This window comes from Colias philodice, chromosome 16, assembly GCF_061535455.1.
Source record: "Colias philodice isolate Cphi_HAF_F1 chromosome 16, ilColPhil1 Martin Lab GWU primary, whole genome shotgun sequence".
Lineage (NCBI taxonomy): Eukaryota > Metazoa > Arthropoda > Insecta > Lepidoptera > Pieridae > Colias > Colias philodice.
Genome location: NC_143101.1, coordinates 9,674,648 through 9,691,215, shown reverse-complemented (window position 1 = coordinate 9,691,215; position 16,568 = coordinate 9,674,648). Strand labels below are relative to the sequence as shown.

General features: G+C 34.1%; 2 protein-coding genes and 1 long non-coding RNA gene across 4 annotated transcripts in view; 2 read left to right on the top strand and 1 right to left on the bottom strand.

The window, feature by feature from the left end:
* Nucleotides 1-16,568, top strand: part of LOC149481923 (uncharacterized) — a 172,156-nt gene that overhangs the window by 112,503 nt on the left and 43,085 nt on the right. The gene's annotated exons all lie outside the window — the stretch shown is intronic.
* On the bottom strand, nt 5,640-13,937 carry LOC149481931 (dolichyl-diphosphooligosaccharide--protein glycosyltransferase subunit 4). Its single transcript, XM_089705148.1, has 4 exons — nt 13,921-13,937; nt 7,107-7,168; nt 6,769-6,884; nt 5,640-5,720 (listed from the first exon to the last, which is right to left on the bottom strand). Exon 3 carries the CDS (start codon nt 6,872-6,874, stop codon nt 6,770-6,772), a length of 105 nt encoding a protein of 34 aa, XP_089561274.1. The 5' UTR covers nt 6,875-6,884; nt 7,107-7,168; nt 13,921-13,937; the 3' UTR covers nt 5,640-5,720; nt 6,769.
* On the top strand, nt 14,020-16,441 carry LOC149481930 (protein NEDD1-like). The gene is made up of 2 exons (XM_089704672.1): nt 14,020-14,295; nt 14,542-16,441. The coding sequence occupies exons 1-2, from the start codon at nt 14,161-14,163 to the stop codon at nt 16,015-16,017; spliced, it is 1,611 nt and encodes a 536-aa protein (XP_089560798.1). The 5' UTR covers nt 14,020-14,160; the 3' UTR covers nt 16,018-16,441.

Genomic DNA, 16,568 nt, shown 5'->3' with positions numbered 1-16,568 from the left:
GCGAGTGCCTGCAATATCCGCCCCTACCTCATATCCGCTGCTCACTTCGTTTCCACGTATGGCTCAATTTGTAGTCTGCGGTTTGGAATTTTTAAAGCGAAAATATTACTATAAAGAGTGCTCCACTGTTTAATATCTGTTATATTGTGTGTGATTTCCAAAGCACTTAAGGAATAAGGAATGTTAAAGAATTATTAAATATTTTATTTTTAGTTAGTTACAAAACTTAAATTCAACACACCTAAAAAAAGAAAAGTCTAAATAGTGAAAGATTTCGTCCAAATTATCCCTTGGAAAGTTATGAAGACTTTTTAAATATTATAATTTAAGGATAACTTCCAATAATACACATTATTAGCATTAATTTAACTATGATGTCGGTCTTTCATCTATGACTTGTACCACAGAGGCAAGCAAGTACCGTAGCTGTAGCGATATTACGGCGGGTAGGCAGGTGAAATGTGTTCGGATTCAAGATCCACGGATGATGCGCGTCACGGTTTTATATGGCCCCTGCAAATCGTAATACGATTCCATTTGGTTAACTCGGGATTTTTGTGCTAGCAACACTGGAGAATACAATCTGTGCTCTTTGAATGCATTAGTAATTGCTTTTTGTTTCAATGATTTGAATAAAATGAGTTCTTCTTCTCTCTGTTAGTGACTCTACTTAATTATAGAGACTCGGCCAATGTCCAGTTAGGTTAAAAATTCTCCCCTACACTAATTATTGATGACGTAACAAAAAAAAGTATCTTTCAAATCGCAGCTGTCATAACATAAACAAATTCCCGCCAATTCCAAACAGACATTTAGGCGGAAATTTTAATTTAAGAAAAAAAACATCGACGCGATTAATTACTGGCTTTTATTGCAGACCGCGTCACGAAATTAAATCCGCTCCGGTAGGAAATAATTATTTCCCTTCGTCATTTTCCGTTACGCTTTTAATGGAGGCAACGATTACTGATATTATAATTTTAAAATTGCGATCATCGAACTCGGTAAAGCACATGTTTCATAAAGTTTTATCATTATGTTGACAGTGAATTTTCTCATATAAAATGTGGAATTTTGTATGCTCCATTTCACAAGTGAAGCTATTAAAATAAAGTTTAAGTGTTTGTCCCAGCTTCGTTGGCTTTGATTTATACTTTAGGTATATCCTATTCTTATGCTTACAACTCTATTTAGTAATCGCAGATGAATCCGTCTTATGATATTTTTTTAGAATCATTTTAAGCTAGGTGTAGCACATAAATAACACTAGGTGATAAAAAATTAGTTTCTGAAAAATCCCCGAAGACTTAAGTGTGCATACTGCATATCCTCAACCGTGAATATTATCTTGTTTTTTTTTTGCTTTCTTTTAAACTTACGGCTTACCTATTTGTGGATACTTTTGTCATACAAATACAGTAAAGATGAATTTCCTTTCGTAAAATATAGTGTGTGTGTTAAACCTGAAACATCTTAACTATATTTGTTTGAGTGTTTTTATTTTATGAAGTAAACTTTCAATAATTAAAATTCTTTGAAATGCCAATTATTAACGACATTTGTTTACTTAAACGCTTTTTATAAATAGGGACTGAGCAAATCCTTGGCAGCTACTTAGTATCGAACATTTCACATTTCCGCAGCTACGCTAGAAATGACATCAAAGGAACATTGCGTTCTCGATAGAAAAATAAATACGTGAATAAAATATACATAACAGTTACTGAAAGCGATATGTTTTTTTATTCGTCTATTTCGCGGTTTTGATGGATATCATGTCTATTTGCGCGTTCAATATTTGCTTTTTATGCACGTTTGTAAAAAAACTTCCATGATTTATTTGAATCGCCTATCCAATATTTTATGTGCGTTTTTGAAATAAGGATATGCACGTTATTCATTGGTAGCTATTATTTTGTTATGCTGAACGAATTCAATATATTTGTCAATGTTCTGTATATAGGTACAATATATCATTCTTATTTTACCTACTTATTTTATAAAATAATTTTAAAGCACAAACAATTGTTGAATTAACTAGGAAGTACAAAAAAAATGTTTCTTTTGAGTTCACTAACAATACGTAACACCAATGATACGGTCTACTTGAGACGATATAATTTTTTTTTTTTTTTTTTTTTATTTGGCTCACAAATCGAAGTTGTCACTCAAATAGCCCTAAAAAAAAAAATTTTTTTATAATATTAATCCCGTAAAAGCTTTAAACCACAAGAACACTAAAAACAATTTACAGCACATAAAACACCGCCAATTACTTAAGTATTTACGTAAAAAAGGATTTGAAACTGGAAATTCCGTTTTAAAACTTCAAAATTGGGTGTTCCTCGTGTCTGGCTGTATCGTCTAATTTCCCATGAGACAGCTCACGAACCGCCAACTGCCATAAACATACCGACAGCGAGTATTAATAGGCTGTACATTGGAGTCAACGACTTTTCTTTTATCTCTGGTATTAGTTGAACATGATTTATGGCGGGTTTTTGGAAGGTTAGCAGATTTGCGTGACGTCATCTGCGTTTCATACGGTTTTGATTTTTCCTGCTAAACTGCATATCAAAAAAAATAATATGAACTAACTAAAATTTGCTGTTATGACAAAATTACGGTACTATTACTAGCTAGCTACTAGTTGTTATGCTATTATGCTGTGCTATTACTCTAGATACATTAGTTTCATATGTAGGTATCATGTCGTACTTTGTCACACTAATTGCAGTAAGTATTTCTAATGCACCAAAATAAGCATCTAAGACAAAAACTTCACCGCTTTTTTTTTCATACATTATCTTAACATTATGTACCTAACAACTATATTCATAGTAAGCACAGATACTATACAAATTACAAAGTAAGGTACGAATTCCTAATTTTCTATTCTTTCGCAATTTTAAAAAACTAAAGATCATCACTAGTGAGTCTTATGTTAAAAAATTTCCTTCTATTTAGTAGTATCTTCTTTTTATAATTCCCCATTTCATTTAATGGTTTGGTATTATTTCTTGTTAATTGCCCCACGATTACCCTTATAATTCAATACGGATAGGCAAGGACACATTCATCCAACCAAGCGCATTTAAAGTAGGTACAGTACACGAATGAAAAGAAAGCGAGTATCAAATATACAAGCTTTTAATTACTTATTTCAATTTCCGGCCACTTCCTCTTAAAATGGGGAAACATTTTAATTTCTTTAATTCGCCAGCTTAAAAAACCGTCGCGAGACCGACATAGCGCTTGCAAAAAGATAATAAACAAGTCTTCGTCTTAATTAAAAGCCAGGGGAGCGTGGCCGAGTCATTACGGATACCAAAATGCAGCTAACAAAAATACTTGTATTGCCAGACGTAAAAATGGCGACCGCGGGCAAATGTCACCGCACTATAATTTTAAAATTTAAATAAAATTGTATAAAAGCGGATGATTTGGACTTTAAATTGGTATAATTTCTGCGAAACTTAACTTCTACCAATAATAACAAGTTTTATTTACATTATAAGGTTCAAAAAATATAGAGCTTTAAATTTTTAACAGAATTATTAATTACTGGCTGAGTGCTGACCGTTGCCGTATGATGTTATTAATCACACGAGTTGTATGTAATAATGTAACTACTTCAGGAATAACCTTCCTTTAAAAAAATTGGTAAAATAATTGTCGAAATTTCTTAGAAAAAAATATATATATTTTGTATAGTTCAACCCACTAACTAACAAAATTAAAGCTCTTTATAACATGAGTACATATAGATTAATAATTTCGACTTGACTGCCTCGTTAATCTACTGGTTAGCAAGTTCGACTCGAAGTCCAAAACTTACACAACTATACTAATATTATAAAGCTGAAGAGTTTGTTTGTTTGTTTGAACGCGCTAATCTCGGGAACTACTGGTCCGATTTGAAAAATTCTTTCGGTGTTAGATAGGGCCCCATTTATCGAGGAAGGTTATAGGCTATATATCATCACGCTACGACCAATAGGGGTGGAGCCACGGGGGTGGATCCGCGCGGAGCAGCTAGTATTAGATATATATCGTGCTGTTGGCTTGTCGCATCGTGTTGTTTAATGTCACTAATAAATTCGTACCTTCTAAGACGACAGACACAGATCCCTGCAAAAAATATTTTTAATAAATGATTTATTAGCATCTTTATATTATTTATTACTCCTAACTATTATTTATTGATGTAACTTCTCTCTTCTTCAAAAAAAACAGAATCGATCTTTACAATACATCACCGTTTTTTCCTAGACCTAAGCTGCCGATAATCGCTCCCTGCGGCGAAATAAAAGTATCCAAGCGATAAATTACAGCCAATGACAATAATGGCAGTAATAAAAAGCAATCTTACCAAATGTAACCTAAACCGTTAAATCTCCAACTGCTGTTCCCGCCAAAAATCAACCATTTTGCATGAACGATGAATGAAGAATGATTGATTGAATGAAAGTTTTATTTACAACCTGTGTTTACAACTTACTAAGACCATCTGCATCGCACGACGAACTACCTAAGGTTGGTTCGATTTCCGGCTGAAGCATTGTGATTCTGTGGTTTTAGTAACAAAATTGTACATAAGGTCGACTATTTTACAGTATAACGTAGTTACTCAAACTGTGTTAGACAAACGTTTGCTTATCGTATCATCTTTTTTTCATCGTTCAAACCATCAAAAACCACTCACTATCCGGTACCTGGACTCAGGCGATAGATGTGCCGTATTCGACTATTTAATACTGCAAACATTCAAACTAAACACGGAATTCATAAAACATATTTTATTCATTATCTTGAATAAAACGATTGATTTATTATTTGTTGTAGGCATTGTAGGTACCTATTTTTTATTTTTTTACAACACTTAGATTTTTTCGTAAATAATTTTTTCATCATAAAGTAAAGTCTATCAAAATATAGTAGGTAACTGCACAAGCATAATATAATACCACAACATAGCTTCATATATTATGTAATTTTAATTTTATGAGCAATTCTTCATACATGCATTATTCTGTAAAATGTATGCAAATGACCTCAAAAAGCCATTCCATATTCATTTCGTGACTACTAGCGCCACAGTGTAATTTAAAAGAACTAAATTTGTATTTAATATCCATTGAGTATGTTACAAACTAGCCATTTCAATGTATTAAATGTATGTATGGGTTAGCAGATAGAAGAAAACTATTTCCATAAAATGGCAATAAACATTCTGTATCCATGACGAACAAAGATGACGAAAATGAAAATAGTGATGTTTTCTTGTAATAGGTATTTTTACTAGATTCCCAACTGCATAATCACATATTCGGCAGTTTTTATAATAGTTAAAGGTCTACATTCTTCATGTATAATATATAATAATATTATAAAGCCAAAGAGTTTGTTTGTTCGAACGCACTAATCTCAGCATCTACTGGTCCGATTTGAAAAATTCTTTTGGTGTTAGATAGCCCATTTATGGAGGAAGGCTTTAACCTATCATCAAGCATGCATGCACCAACAGGACCGCTCCTGTTGGCGGTTTCCCGCGGTTTCACCTGGGAACCTGCAGGGCGCAGCTAGTTTATTATATTATGGGACATACAAAATTATATGTATCAAATAAAAAAAAGTAATTTGGAAACTTAATTTATTTACATTCTTAAATAAATTGTTGGTAAATTAATGATGAATTGTGACTCCAGAGTGCCTCATGCCTGAAACAGAGAAATGATTATGATTATTTACTACATAGTTCAAAGAGATTTCTTATTGGAATTTTTTAAGTATTCTATTAATTTTTTTTTTTATATATATTTCTTAGCATATCAAAAATGTTCATTCATGGGTAATAAATAATAATATTTTAGTAACCCTAAAGTTTATTTACAATTTCTGGTAAGTAGATGATTATTTATTTTAGTAATTTAGTCAATTATTATATTATAATTAAATTTTTTCATCAAAATTTTGGGACTCTTTATCTAAAAATGTTGGTTAACACAAATTGACTATGATGATTTTTTTTTATTATACAACTTTTTAATCTGCATGAATATTGGCATCAAGTGATACATAAGTGTGATATTAACGTCTTTGGTACAGGGATTAACGGGTGAGCATAGAATCAAGCAGTCCTGTGTCGATTCCTGGTGGAGATGAAGAAAAGGAAAGTCTCAGTCAGGCAGAACAAGGCTTATCACCTACTTCGGGACTACTAAAGAGAATCAATCAGTGAAACAGATATATGAATAATGCATCTGCCCCTTTACCCCTAGAAGGAAAAATGGGACTTACTAGACTACTTAGTTCTAAACCGTTGGTTAATTAAAATCTGATTTTACAATTCAACAGCGTTTCCTAAAGAGGTTTAGTTGTTGAAAACAATTACATTAATTTACAAAATATATTATATACAGTGCATATAACTTTCATTTCCTCTTGTTATGTTTAAGGACATAGGTACATATTTATGTCAAAATCAAAGATGCCTTAGAGCTAGCGCGCACGAGCAACTTTGTCTCCGCAACTATTTTGTCTCTTCCATCAATTTGTATGGGGAGTTGCGTCGCTACGTGCGCGCACTTTCATACTAGCCCATGGGTGGAGAGACAAAATAGTTGCGGAGACAAAATAGTTGCGGAGACAAAGTTGCTCGTGCGCGCTAGCTCTTAAAACACATCAATTTTCATAGTGAAATTTTGTGAAATAAACATTTTCAAAACTGCCATTAAATATGAAAAGCTTTGAAGAGTGATAGCTTACCTTACTTGCTGCTATTCGCATTGATGTAGTGATATAGGATAACAAGTAGAAATATGGATACGCCAAGGATATTCGAGAAAACTGCCAGCTGAATGTCGGTAATCATGGTGTGTTCTCTGAAAACATGTACAAAGTAGCTGTAAATCGCATAATATACGTAGAAATAGAAGGAGCCTCTGTATTATGAGTTTAATTATTAGTAGGTTATATTATGCCGCTCGATAAAGTAGGTAACATATTAAACCTTACAGAGTTATGTAAATTCATCAAATCATTATAAAATTAAGTAATTTTATTTAAATGTAATATGAATAAGGGTATAAACATTGATTATTTACCTTTTGTTAAAATTTGGGACACGTCACACAAATGACAAAACTGAAAACAACAGTGTTTACGGCACAGTTTACGGTATACTCTGTCCACACTCCACAGAGTACCCTCTGTCCCACAGAGCAACACTCTGTCCAATAAATTATTTGCTTTTTGACAGCTTCACGCCTATGTAGGATTGTATTGTCTATGTTAAAATGTCCTCAGAGGAATAAACCTAACTTGCGTTGCGAACTCGCTGACGATAAATACATTTTTTTCTTATTCTTATTAGATCATGGATATATTTGATGTATTTCCTTAAGTATTATGAGCTAAAGGTAACGATTTATTTATAATTTTAGATGTTTATTTCCTCATGTCATACAAATAATTATCGTACTTCATGGACAGGTCCCGCCTACACAGAATTATTCAATGATGGGTCGATAGATTAAAATAATCGATAGAAATACTCTGTAAAATATATCCGATACAGAAAAACTCTTCTATTATGTTATATAATTTAAACGTAAAGACAACCAAATTGTAAGATAGAAACCAATAAATAATAAAATATTAGTTTAGTTTAGTTTTAACATACAATGCATAGATATGTGGTCTTATTATTACATATCTTATTAGTACTCTTATTAGTATTTACGTACCTACCTGATTCGATTTATGATAATATTTTGAATTTATAATTGAAATAGTATCACAATCGATAATCTTTTGAACATCACTTCTGCCCCCCTAGTCAAGTGGCTATCTGTTAGCGTAGCGTTCAATAGAATAGACTACGAATGTATGAGATTGACGTAAGCTGTAGATAAACGTATCTACAGCTTACGTCAATCTCATTACGGGGCTGGTATAATAATACTAACAGACGTTCGAACTTGGTGCGACCGGACCACCGTACTCGTGCGGTGCGATCGACTCTCCACACGACCGCACCGCACCAAGGGTTGCCAGTATTTGATTTAAGGGTTAACAGCATCAAAAATACGAGACAATTAAAACAGCAATGTTAAATAGAGAAAATTTATTTTTGGCATTTATATTTGCTGTTGGAAGAAACAGCTTTTAATAGCTCTTCATTTTGTAAAGCGAATGTATAAAAATCTTTGCACGATAATTTAAAATTACATTTACAGCTCATTTTGCAGCTCCGCCTTTACAGTTTCAATATTCAATCGGTTTCGGCTATACGTCCAGGCATTGCCGCACAAAGAAAATATTCTTTGTTTAAAAATTACGATTAAATTTACGATTTTTAAAAAACATTTAAAATATGTATTGGAATTTTCGCGGCCGACTGAGCTAAATCAATTCGTATAAAAAAAATACATACACTAGATAATTTATTATGTTGCTAATATATGAAGTGATTAAAGGCGCAAATTATCCCTTTTTGAAATTTTCGATATTGTCGATAGAGGCGAAAGTATTGTAATTTTTACTGATTTTCGTTTTTATTTTTTTATATTATATGCACTATGCAGGCGTTAATAGAAGCTCTGTTTAGTACCAAAAGAAACGGTCTCGAACTGAGTTCTACATGTGACAAAAATACCACATTCTAGCCACGAAGTTATTACGAGATATAGGTTTTCAAAGAATGTCAGGGTTGTCCCTAGTAAACAAAATTATTTATATTATCATCTATCTATTACCAAGTTTTTGTTTATGTTTTAGTCGTTAGTTATAGTCGATATTTCAATATATTATTATAGGTAGGTACTTAATCCTTATATGTAATAAATTAACTGAACAAAAAACATGTCTTAGATTTATAAGACAATTCATTAATATCAAATTAAATATTAATACAAATTAACCTCCTTTTTTTGTGAATATTTTGAGCATTGATCATAGTAATCTCATTAAAAGTCAAACCGAATTCTTTGAAAATCTATTTCTCGTAATAAATTCGTGGTGAAAAAAATACAACATTCTATGTTGTATTTTTTTCACATGTAGACCTCAGTTCAAGGCTTCTTTTGGTACAAGTACAAGTACAAGTTACAACCATTGAAAAGAAGAAAACGAAGAGAAATGAATGGGCAAAATTATATTTAAAAGACAGGGATTCATTCAGACATATGCAGTCATATCATAAATCTTTGTAGAGTTCTAAAATTTATATTATTAATCTTTTTTCAGTATTAGCCACGTCATCCGACGCCATCGCCATTGATAACGATCGACCGACGTCCGTTTTGTTTGGCGGTAGAACTGTGACTAAAGCTGTAATAAGTATATAGTCTATGACTAATGCGCTGTCCGGTGCGATCGCCCGTCCACACGCGCGAATTTGGTACGGTCCGCACCAAGTTCGGAAGAAAAAATGGTTGCCTGTAAAGTCGGTTTTACGGGCGAAGATTTTACGTGACAACGTCTTTTTTTTGATCATAGTTGAGTGGGAGAGAGACGCAAGGCATTCGGCGGGCCTCTCTCTCGTTCGGTGACTCATCGTAACGTTACCGAGCGTTACACTTTTTCATAAGTGACTCCCAGTCGCAACCTAATTTAAGACGTTGTCACTTGTCACGTCAAAAACCATCGAACCGACCGTACCGTCAATAATAATAATTATGTCCGGCGGACCACTGTACACATGATCGAATATGGTCCGGAGCGCACCAAGGTCACGGTGCGGTCCGTACCAAATTCGAACGTCTGTTTATACTTTAATCTCACCCATCGAGCTGTCAAAAAGCAATTCTTAGTGTGCGTCCACACTGAATGCGCGGTGGCGGCGGCCTAGGCGGGCGCGACGAGCGGGCGCTCGCGGTGGCCACACCGACGCGCGAGCTCAAGTAGCGGTTCGACGTGTTTCGGGTGTTGCAAACTTTGGACGATTTGCTATTTTTACTGGACAGTCCGATTTTGAGATGAGATCATTATAGAAGTTGTACACGAAATAACTGCGGTGGTGACCACTTACCATCAGGTGGCCCACCTGCCCCTTTGCTTATAAATAAATAAATAAAAATAGCCTTTATTACTGATAACATCATTACATTACATTACATTATACATAGTTAATACATTACATTATACATACTCTCTTGTAATAAATAATTTTCAATATATTACAATATCTTTCCTATTTATTTTAGTACAATCGGTTTCATGCACATTTAGTAATTTCATTTTTATTTCAATTATGGTAAGATTACATGCACTTTTAATCATTAATAATAATATTTAATTAAATAATATAAATATAATTTGATTCATTTTAATTTTCGACATCGGTAACTTTATTATCAGTTTGCCTTTTGGCATAGGCCTCCCCTAGGCTTTTCCATCTATCTCTATTTGTGGCTTCTCTTTGCCATGTTGTTCCAGCTACCTTCCTAATATCATCCTCCCATCTTGTTTTTTGCCTTCCTTTCTTTCTTTTCCCATCCCGAGGATACCATTCAGTAACATCTTTTGTCCATTTTCCCTTATTGTTCCTTATCATATGGCCTACCCAGTTCCATTTAAGCTTTTTCACTGTGTAAGTGACATCCATAACTTTTGTCTTGCTTCTTATATTCTTAAGTTTAACTTTGTCTCTTAGCTTGAGGTTTAGGATGCTCCTCTCCATTTTGTTTTGGCACACTCTGAGTGCTCCACTCTGTTTGCTAGTGAGGGCCCAGGTTTGTGCTCCATAGGTTAAACTTGGTAGTATGCAAGAGTTGAACACTGTAGTCTTATCTTTAAGGGGCATATGTGGATTCTTCATAACTTCCTTTAGAGACCAGAATCTTTTCCAAGCTTTATTTATTCTGATGTTAATTTCTTTTTGCATTTGATTTTCCGGTGCAATGATCTGTCCTAAATATGTATATTCATCGACATATTCTATTTGATTTGAGTCTAGCAGTATAGGTGTTTTTATGTTGTTTGTCATTAGTTTTGTTTTGTCTAGATTCATAGTCAGACCCACCTTTCTGCTCTCTCGGTCTAATTGCGTTAACATTGTTTTTAAGCCCTCTTGGTTTTCGCTAAGCAGAATCAGGTCGTCGGCGAACCTAAGGTGGTTGAGCTTTTTGCCATTTACATTTATCCCATACTCATCCCAGTTAATTTTACGAAATATGTGTTCTAGTACAGATGAGAATAGTTTTGGTGAGAGGGGGTCACCTTGCCGTACTCCCTTTTTTATTTTAAAGGCCTCTCCTTTCCTTTCAGTCTGAATTTTTGCCGTTGATTCTTTGTATATGTTTCTTATTATCCTGATATATTTTTGTTGCACTCCTTGTGAGTGTAGAGCGTCCCAAATGTGTGAATGTTTCAAAGAATCGAATGCCTTACTGTAATCTACGAATGCCAAGTAGTATGTTTTTCTGTATTCATTGCTTTTTTGGATAATTTGTTTGACGACATGAATGTGATCCATTGTTGAGAAGTCGCTTCGGAATCCAGCCTGTTCTCTCGGCTGATTTTCGTCCAGTTTTGAGCTAATTCTGTTCAATATTACCTTTGCAAATATCTTATATAAATTGGAGATCAGGCTGATCGGTCTGTAGTTGTTTATTTCTGCCCTGTCGCCTTTCTTATGGAGCAATATGATGGTTGACGATGTCCATTGTTGCGGTATTGTTTCTTTAGTCAGAATATCGTTGTATATATTGGTAATATCACTTATTATGTAGTCTAGGCATTTCTTCAAAATTTCGTTTGCTATTCCGTCCTCTCCGGGGGCTTTGTAGTTTTTCTGGGACAGTATTGCGGTTCTTACTTCTGATTCTAATATTGGGAGGGTAGCTTCTTCATCTTCTTCCTGTGGGCATTGAGTATTTGTGTAGTCTGGATCATCATATAATTTACTATAAAATGTTGTTGCTATTTCCATAATTTCGGGTCGCTTTGTTGCTTTCTTATTAGATGTCTTGCTTTTGATGGATGGGATCCAACAGGTATTCTCTCTCAGTTCTTTCAGAGCTTTCTTTATGCCTCCAGATTTTTCAATGTGGAATTGGATAGTTCTGTTTCTAATTTGTTTCCTATGAGTCCTAATTTTTTCATTTATTTGTTTACTTAGCTGGGTTATTTGTGTTCTATTTTGTTTCTTATTTCTTAATAAAGTTTTCCTGGTCTCAAGTAGATGTCTTGCTTCGTCTCCTATTTTATCTCTCTTGTTTTTTAGGGTATATAATTTTCTGGATATTTCTTTCAGCGCTTTTTCTATTATATTATATTTTTCTTGAATATTTTCGCTCTTGTTGTTATTCAGTAAATTTTCTTTCAATGTTGTCAACAAGTTTTCTGGGACGGTGAGAGGGATTTGACTTGGTGTAATTCCTTTCTTAGTGTACTGTCTCCTCTTTTTTATCTCATTCAGGTAAATGGCTCCTCTTACCATACGATGATTAGTGTTAAAGTTGAACTTATTAATTGTGGTTATATCCTTGAAGAATTTAGGTTTATTTGACAGTATGAAATCAATCTCATTTTTCACGTTCCCATCTGGAGAAATCCAGGTCCACTTTTTATTTTTGTTTTTCTTATATAAACTATTTAATATCCTAAGGTTATGTTCCTGTGCCAGGTGTACTAGTCTTTGTCCGTTATCATTTCTTTTTCCTGTGCTGAATTGGCCTAGTGTGTTATTTTCGTTTGCTAATCTTTTACCAATCTGGCCATTGAAATCTCCCATCAGTATGATTGCCTTGTGTGCACCTGCCAGAGTCTTGTCTAGGTCTTCATAGAAATTATCCTTTATATCTTTTGGTGCCAGCTCTGTCGGTGCATATACTTGAATTATTGACACAGTTGCATACCCAGGCAAGTTGATATTTAGTTGTGCAATTCGTTCTGATATTCCATTGAAGGACTGTATGTATTGACTGTAGCATTTTTTAATAAGGAAACCGACACCGTGTAGGCCTGGTGTGGTTCCTATATGGTATAATATGTAGTTTTCATGTTGTTCAATCTTTTCTCCCATTCTCCTCACTTCGCTGAGACCGATAATGTCCCACTTTATAAAACCTAAGGCATATTCCAGTTCTTGTAAAGATTCGTCTGTTCTTAGAGTCCTGGTGTTAAGCGTTGCTATGTAAATACTATTTCTCTTGTCTTTTATGACATTTATTTCTTTTCCGTTGTTTTCGTGTGTATTGTCTTGTTTCTGTATGTTGTGTTTTTTGGGAGGGGGCAATCCTAGGGGGTATTGGTCTCTTGCCCCACGGTGACCAGCCGGGTTGGGGCGATTTTCCTTTTCCAAATGTTCTGTGCTTGTGATTGTCGTTTTTGTCCGGTTACCGATGTCTCGAGATTCCTATGCTTTTGGTTTTGTTGTTTCAGTCAAAGAATGTGATCTAGACCTCATGTATGCGAATGGGTCAGTTCTTTGCAGTTTTGCAGGGGCTACTATATTTTTGTTTTTATCTCCTGACACTTGTTGATGTTGTTGTGAGGGTGATGGTGATGTCACCCTTTTCCTTTTTTCATTCTCTTTTGATTTTATTACAACTTTGTTGTTTTTGATGTACACATCATTTCCCTTTTCTTTTTCTCTGCCCCTTTGCTTGCTCTGACATAAAAAAAAAAAAAATAAAAATAAGAAGTCGACCGACAAGACCGAACTGGTTTGATACCCCCGCCGTCCGCGCATTGGGTCGCTTGCTGACTAGGCCCGTAGTGTGGCCAGAACGCGCGGATAGGAGAGTTTGAAAACTACGCGCGCTGGCTCACTCATTACCGTCGCACTAGGCTTCCGCCATAGTCATTTCAATGTGGACGCAAAGGCGCGTTTCATACGTTTGATATTTCGCGCCCGCCGTCGCAACCGCGCTAGGCTCGCAGTGTGGACCTGCACTTATAGTGGACAGACTATAGAAATTAGAATTTACCGGTTGGTTATCACGTTAAAATATATAATGTAATCTGTAGTGTGTACTGTGTTTATGTCTCACTTGACATACGACAGGAACTGTCAAAATTAAACGTTTCTTCAATGTCGTCGTTTTAAAATGAAATAAACATCTAAAATTATAAATAAATCGTTACCTTTATCTCATAATACTTAAGGAAATACATCAAATATATCCATGATCTAATAAGAATAAGAAAAAAATGTATTTATCGTCAGCGAGTTCGCAACTTTTGCTTTATGATGCAAACAGTTATGATTTGAAAAAGTCCTACAAATGTTACGACGGTGTTCTACGAGATGTTTCTTGGAGTGACGATAGCAAATATTTATTACAGGTAATTTTAGATCGCACTGGTAAAGCTCAGTTGCATAATTCGAATCTAAATTAACCAAATCCAATTCCTGTGCATAACAACAGTGAGATAAATCATTAAATACTTAATTATAAAATTTCAGAAAATCGTGGAACGACTGTCTTTCGTTACTTACTAACACAATTACTAACTTGATTGCAATCTTAATAAATGGCACAAATCTTACTATGAATTATGATAAAATATAAACCTATTTTTTTATTTTAGGTAAGCTCCAAAGGCCTTGTAGAAGTACTAACTCCAGCCGAGCATGAAGTGCGTAGCTTACAACACATACCAGTCAAAGATTCTTGGTCAGCAAGTTTCCACAGAGACGGTCACCGTAATGTTGCTATTGGCACAAAGAATGGTGAAGTCATGATATGGGATACAAAAAATAAAGGAGTTACAAAAGCCTTCCCTACACCACCCACACCATCTTGTGTCAATATTATAAGTTACAATTCTAAAAATACAAGTCTAGCTGCATCAATGCAAAATGGAGATACAGTTATTTATGGCCTTGTCTCCAATATACCAGTTTGTACTGTTAAACTTAATTGCTCTAAAAGTATTTCTGCAATGAAGTTCCATCATGAGTCAAGATCATCCTTAGGTCTGGCTACAGATGAAGGTCATGTAATATTAAGAGATATAACTACAAATAAGGACAAAGCACTCTTTGAGAACATACATGCATCTCCTGTCAGTGATTTTACATTTTCCCTCATCAATAGGGACGTTATGCTGTCATCTGGTTATGACAAAGTAATGCATGTCTATGATACAAGACTACAAAACGTAGTGTCTACAATAAAAACTTCATATGCACTAACATCGCTGGCGATCAATACAGAAAATCATGTTGCACTTGGTACGAAAAATGGTTATGTTATTATCTATGATTTGAGAGATCTGACCATGCCATTTAAAATATTAAAAGGTCATGAAGAAGAAGTGAGGAAAGTGGCTTTCCAACCACACAGAAAGAAAACATTATCTACAGAATTAAGTATTAATGAAAGAGTTGAATGCAATAGTCCAATGAAAGTTCAGTCTCCCGTTCGAAGTAGGAACTCAGATTTGTTTTATGTTAATAACACACCTCCTAAAGTCAGTCTTGATGTCCAAGGAAGTGAGGTGAAGAGATCCAACAGTGACAATAAAGCTGATTCCTTCCTTGTTATGATGGGTTTGGATGATAAATCAAATGTCGACTTTGAAGATGAATTCAACAAATCCCCTGAACACTTCAGAAAGAGTGATAAAATTGAGTTGAGGTATCGCCAACTTGATGCTGAAAAGAACATTAATAAAGCTTCCACACCATTGAGCAGTCGAGGTGGTGATAATATTATTTTTCCATCTCCCTTAGTCATCAATGGAGTACCAGATGATGGGCGAACCTCAAATACTAACATAAGGCAGGCAAACTTACAACCCGTAGGTATAGATAATAAGACTGTTGAAGAGCTAAAGGATTTCATTAAACTATCATTATCATATGTTGCTGATGATAATAGAAGGTATTTCCTAAACACCATGATGGAACTAACAAAGCAAAAGCTGTATCTTGAAAAGCAGTTGGCCAATATGAGCAATCAAATAGATACATTGGTACAAAACCAAAATGCACTAATTGAAGCTAACAGAAAGCTAGTTCTACAGGTAGATCAGTTGAAATCTGAAAAAAACTCATTTTAAGTGTTATGTAACAAAATCGAATTTACAAATATTACAAAAATTTTAAATTTAGACTAAAATGTTCATAAGAATCTCTTAGGTATTTTTTAATGAATTGCCAGTAAATTATTGCCCCAAATAATGATAGTATTTATAGAATAAATAATTGATTTAAAAAATAATGTGACAAATTAATATTTATAGTTAAATAAATGCACATCAATTATAATATCTAGAAAAAACCAGATCCATCTAAAAAAAGTGTTATTTTATGATAATTGCAACGATGGTTACATTATGTGTGAATTTTATTACGTGATTTTTTCAATATTATTTTGTATTTTAGTTTGTGCCATTTTAAAAGTGATATAATTAAGTACTGGAATGTTATCTGCAAGCTGTGAAATTGCATTTGTGTTACTAATAAAAATATGATAGCATGTTATTTATTGTTTTATTTACTAGACCTGGAATATCCTTACCTAATGAGAAGATTGCTAATCTTCCACAATCCACATAAAAAAGGAATTTTCACTTTATACTGGATTCTGGTAAGATTAAATAAATAATTG